Raw genomic sequence first — 6,000 nt, 5'->3', positions numbered from 1 at the left:
TTAACTGTATTGTTTTTCCATCATAACAGTGTATTCAGAGTATTGTGGAGTACGGTACCATGGCAGGATATCTGGAAATGTACATGATACTTATTAGGGAAGTCAGCCTAGATATAGCTTTTAATTGGATAGATACACGTAGCTCCAACATCAAGAGATGAGCCAAGTTTCTGCATAATAGCACATTGTTTTGCAGGTTAAGCCAGAAGGATACCAGCTGTGATTTATTCCTAGATCTGTGGGACTTCTTTTTACCCCTAAACTGTAGAGCATCCTCTATATTCACTATATGCAATAAGAGGTTAAGCATGATGGACCCCATTCATTTTTAAAGTAAAGAAAACACGACATTGAAGATGAGCAGAATCTTCATTTTAAAAGTCTTGTTTAGACAACACCTTTAGAACAGTTCAGCCTTTTTGAGGCTGGACTATACTACACCACAGAGCCTACAACATGGCAGTTTCAGCCCTTTTCTTGGAGGCAGGACCAAACTGTTGTAGGGTTCATTTGCACAGCAGCAGTTCACATCTAGTACAGAGTGCCATCTCGGGGAGTGGAGGAGAGTGGCAGAAGTATCTGCTTTGATCAGAAAGGTCCAAACCAGCCTCCCCAGTCATCAGTGAGTCACAATCAAAATTAATTGAGAAGTGAATGAAACATCCTGTCTCTCTCTGCAAGGCTGTAGCATAACTTCATCAGCTCATTGCAGCAGAATGGTGACATCTTCACAGGCAGATTTACAGTGTGTTTTTAACATCCTGTTATCACATGTGATTCCTGCCCCAGTCCTACATGCAAACTAGCATTTAACTTCCCTCTTTCCCCACCAATCATTAAATACAAATCCTTCTTTTCAGGAAGATCAAAGGAGTAGAGGCTGTTGGCAATGTATCATCTACAAAAATAGTTAGTCTTATAATTAGAAGGTAATACAAAATCTTATTTTCTTTTCATTTGACTAAGTTGTGCCCAATACTTCAATACAGGAAGGTACAAACTCTATCTGTTTAAATGTAAAAATATATACAACTATATTTAACATTTAAATAACTTTAAACACAACTGTTTGCATACTAACAATCTTATGTACATTCTTTCTTAAACAATACCTCTTTAATATCCTCCTCTTTTGTTAAACAAGTTTTATTTTCCTCCCAAAATACCCAATGCCACTTTAAAATTCTGGAGGGGTAAAAATTAGAGCTATATAGAAAATAGCAAGATGTCTTACAATTGTAGTGTATGGTAGCACATATTTTTCATAAAAACAACACATCATTCAAAAACTGAACCACTGTAAAAGTTCTCGTAAGTCCAACAGGACTGTCTTTAAAGGTTACTTTGGTTAACAGCAAGTCATTCTTAAACAATTAAGGAAAATATATATATATTCTTTCACCACCTCTACAGATGCATTTCCTTGGCTTGTTGTAGCAATCCATATACCTTTACAGATGAGCACTGCAGTTGTTCAGTGCTCCTTATTTGTACTGTGATTTCAAATAAAATAGATTATATATATAAGGTTGGATTGACTTATAATTACATTAGTCCAACTTCCTAAAATCTCTGAATAAGAGAACTCTCTTCCTAAGACTTCATAGGAACTCTGGATATCAGAGAAAGAACAATAACACTACTTCTTCCTCACAAGGTTGATCTCATGCAGTACTTGCAACATCACCACTAAGTTGCATGAAACTGCTGTTTCCCAGCTTATTTTCCCAGTCAGGAGAGTGACAACTTCTGTGAGCTCTTCAAAATCTGACACCCTGCCAGTTGCACTAGCCTCTGAGCATTCAGACAACTGAAGTGCCACTGGACTTCACAGTAATGCAACACTTTCCTCTGAGTCGTTATGCATTTTCCAGGTCAAGTGTGGCCTCTACCCACTGAAATTTTACTCATTTCCACGGGAATAAATGCCTTCAGTTTTTGGCCATGAAGAGGAACTTGATCTTTCTTCCCTTCTTGCACTATGAAACCCTCTGATCCATCAAAAATTACAAACAAAAAGGCTAAAGTGTGAGATTCTCCAGGAAAAGAATACTGCATTAGTCACTGTGTGTCAGTTAAGCTGCAAAGTAGAGAAATCTGATCGACGAGCAAAGGCACTTGGTAACAGCGCTGGGGACAAGTCAGTGAGTCAACAATTTCAGTCTTGTGAGCCAATTGACCAGTAGCGAGGGCTCTGCCGAGGAGGATTTTGCAGATGATGTAACTGATGGTTTTTTAGCACCTTCCTCTTGAAAAGGAATTGTTGCACTGTTGTGGAGGTCTGTATTCATAAAACACCTGCTGCCTCGAATATAATCTGTTCCCCTCACTAACTGCTTGTCAGACACTGGCCTGGAGAGCGGGTGCTGCATGGAGGGGCTTTCCTCAATGATTGGGGGTATCCTTTCATTGCTGAAGTACCTGCAGAGGATATCTTCACCTGTACAAACACGACGGGGAAAATCAATTATTGCTGACTTCAAAACCCTCCATTAATATTTCCTATTTTTATAAAAGTATTCTGGTTACACTTCAAATACCTAGATCTGGGGTTTTGTTCATAAAATACCTGGACATAAGCAGCTATCAATAGATCCACAGATTTTTGCAACTTCAATGTTTTTTAAGTAGCACAAATAATGAAATAAATCCATACTCAGAGGAGATACCATTTGACTGTTATATTCCAGATTCATACACACCAAAAATGATGATACAGACTACCTTCATGCAAATCATTATCATAGGTGATATGTAACAAATCTTATTCAAAATGATGAAGAGACCAGAGTTGAATCCATAAACTTCTCAATATAACTCACAAGTAACTTAAAAGCTACTAATATTACTTTGGACAAGAGAAATTAATTTTGCAGGTGAAGATGTAAGCACTTCCATCCCTGGTTTTGACCAGTGATTCATGATGCTTTCTCTGTTTTATCTCTTCCCCAGACACCTGACTAAGGCAGCTGCTGCTAAAGAAATCCTGTTGGACTAGGCAGACCTTTGGTTCTGATCTAATACAGCTTACATACAAGCCTGCATGCTTTTTTTAATGCATTTCAAGCATTAAAAAAAGGCAACACAAAGCCAAAGGTAAAACCAAACAAAAAACCATACACACAAAAACCAGTCCTGCCACCTGGTGATGGCTCTGTTAGTATCCCTCCAGGCTGATGCTTCTTGCTATCAATTTCTACTTTTACATGAAAATAATAGAATCTAGCTTTGATTTTACCTAGAATTAGACATTAGCTTTCATAACTGATTCCAAGAATAACCTAGTCATTCTTATTTCCCACTCTACCAGGACTGAAATAGTCTTTCAGATGCAGAAGAGGGTGGGAAGAGGATAGTGTGGGAAGTAAAAACAGCTATCCAACTGAACACAAAGTGTTATGAGCTTCTGTCTCTCTTCCATTCAGTGATGCCCGCAGAACATGTTCCTTTCTAACAGCAGTAACAGTAAAAAGCAGCTCCTAAAAGGTCCTACATTTTACATTTTGTGAACAAGCTTGCTTCTTCAACAGCCTCCACAGTGAGCTAAACAAAAAGACTTAGCAAAAAACCAGTTTCACAATCAATATTAAACACAGTAGAAAGGGAAAGGGCTGCGTGCAAGAGCAAAATGGTAAACCTGTGCTACAAAGTCACAAGTACAGATCTGCCCTAGTCATTCTAGCTAACTTTATGCTCACTACAAGTCTAAGGCAGAAGATTTGAGTTCCATCACTGAATAGCCTCAGAAATTTCAGAGTTATCATCTGGCATTTCTGCTAAACCCAACAATGGTCACCTTGCATCAGTTCACCAATATGCAAACTATAATCCTCCATTCCTAATTTAAACACTTTCATGTAGTTCACCCCAAGGAAATTTTGGAGAGGAAGAGAATGAGGGATAAAACCTAAAACCTTGCCTTTTCTCCCTGATCCTCGTGGCCTAGAGAAGGGTTCTGCAGCTCCTATCCAGCTTCCATCAGCAGGCATTGACAAAGGACGAGGTTTTCCTAGAGACAGCACAGAAGGTTATGAGGAGTTACATGAAGTTGAGGAAACCAATTTTTACATTTTTGCTTTTCCCCGTTAAACAAAGGGAGAGATAAGCAATAGGGAGCTCAAACTGCAGAAAAAAAGAATATTTGAAGATACTTCCACTGGTGACATATAAGAAATCACTGTGCTGAAATGAAACAGCCACCCTCTTGCTCATTTGGAGCAGGATTGAACATAATGTTATAACCAAAACACATGTGGAAATGGCTTTCTGTAGAAGCAGACCACAGCTGAATGATATTCATTACAGAAGTAACAGCATTTAAAAGAAATTATTTCAGAAGTAAAATTTCACATTCACAAATTGTACAAATGGCGTTAATATCAACCAAATCTGACAAGCAGATTTCTAAGACAAATCATTTCAGACTGATCAAAGCTCTTATCATAATAGTGATAACAAGAGAGGAATGAACTCACCATAGGACTGTGTTTTTTCTCTCATCTTGGCTGGCAGGATATTTACTTCCATGGGATACCCAGGCAGCTGATCTGAATCAGCAATAGTAAACCTTCGCCTTCGGCTCTCCTGATCCAGAAAAGAATTGGGAGACTCGGCGCCCTTGGACCCAGGTAGTGGCTGACTGCGCTTGCTGCCTCCTCCACACACAAAGTTCCCCTTTTCATCTCTGAAAGGACATGTCACCACAGTTAGTGGCTTGAAAGAGTTTAAAGCTACAGACATGAGTAGGTTTGAAAGATGCTTCTAGCAGCAAGCTATGCTCATGACAACTGGCATTGTGCTGCAAACAAGCTGGAAGAAGCTCCCAAGAAAGTCAGGTGACAGAGGACTTCATTATATTTAACAAGGAGAAAAGAAAGCTACCCCCTCATGCTAATTCACTCTTAATGAGCCAGTACTTTAACACACTGAGAAATTTAGAGGCTCCACTCCTGCAAAAGATTTTGATAAATGAGACCTTTCTGTCCTGAGGGCATCAAAGCCCCTGATTCACTGCCTGCTCAAGTACATAGTTGTGACTCGGGAGTGCTACATAAATTTATCCATCTCTGTATATGTAACGGTAACAGCTATTTACCCTCCATCTGAGGGTCTCTGCCTTTCAGTCATTATAGGAGTACAATACCTGTCACTGAATATTTACCACCTTCTCTCTCCCTCCTTGAGAGTTTCAGTAACAGTGTGTATGTGTGCATATATATACATATATATATATATACACACATGGTTTTGATTAAATTCTGCAAGTACTTTTGGAAGAGAAGCTACCCTTCAAGTTAAGATTTGCCTGGAGATTTTTCCCCCCTTCCTACATGTTACAATCTTACTGCTTGAAGCAACCATTAGGCAAGTCAGGCATAAAAACACATAGCTGACTGCCTAAGCACACATATACCCCAGTATTCATAACAGTCCCTGGACGGCACATTCCACTTGTCCAGCTCTCCAGCAAGAACAAAGCTCAGTGAATAGGAAGGAGCTATTTATGGAGATGCAGAGACCAAAAATTGCACTCAAGTGTTACACCAGAAATATATGTACATGGAGAGCTCTCCTACACCACCACCATGTGGAGACTGTGCCATGGGGCAGGAAACCAAACACTGCTCTCTGACTCCCAGTGTGGAGCAGAGGAGATCCGTGTCAGAGAGGGAAGAGAACAGGATGATGATGGGGAGCAAAAAGAACAATCATCACACAAATGCACCACGATTTCAAGAGAAAAGCAAAACATGCAGAGGTCAAAATAAATGACCAAACAGAAGGCAAAAGAATTGTCCTTTCTCCTCTTCCTGCCTGCCATAGCTTCTCACATTTGCTTTCTTTAAAAGTCAAAGTCAAGACGCCTTTCCCTTTCCACACATCATCCAGGATGAGTTGTACATCTTGTATTGTGACTTCCATCCTTTTCAACAGGGATGGAGGTCTAAAGGCATTTTAAACTCAATATAATTTTGTGTCTCTTTAAGAAAGATAAACAAA

At 39.4% G+C, this 6,000-nt stretch overlaps 1 protein-coding gene across 1 annotated transcript in view; it reads right to left on the bottom strand.

Moving 5' to 3' along the window:
- Positions 1 to 1,009: 1,009 nt before the first annotated feature.
- Positions 1,010 to 6,000, bottom strand: part of CNKSR3 (CNKSR family member 3) — a 54,653-nt gene continuing 49,662 nt past the window's right edge. Inside the window, exons 11-13 of the mRNA XM_053974012.1 lie at positions 4,476 to 4,684; positions 3,920 to 4,009; positions 1,010 to 2,440 (exon numbers count right to left, since the gene is read on the bottom strand). Of these exons, the coding sequence (XP_053829987.1) occupies positions 2,142 to 2,440; positions 3,920 to 4,009; positions 4,476 to 4,684 (598 nt within the window). The 3' untranslated portion in view covers positions 1,010 to 2,141. The remainder of the gene's footprint in view (positions 2,441 to 3,919; positions 4,010 to 4,475; positions 4,685 to 6,000) is intronic.

Source organism: Vidua macroura, chromosome 3 (genome assembly GCF_024509145.1).
Source record: "Vidua macroura isolate BioBank_ID:100142 chromosome 3, ASM2450914v1, whole genome shotgun sequence".
Taxonomy (NCBI): domain Eukaryota; kingdom Metazoa; phylum Chordata; class Aves; order Passeriformes; family Viduidae; genus Vidua; species Vidua macroura.
This window is presented reverse-complemented; position numbering and strand designations above follow the sequence as displayed.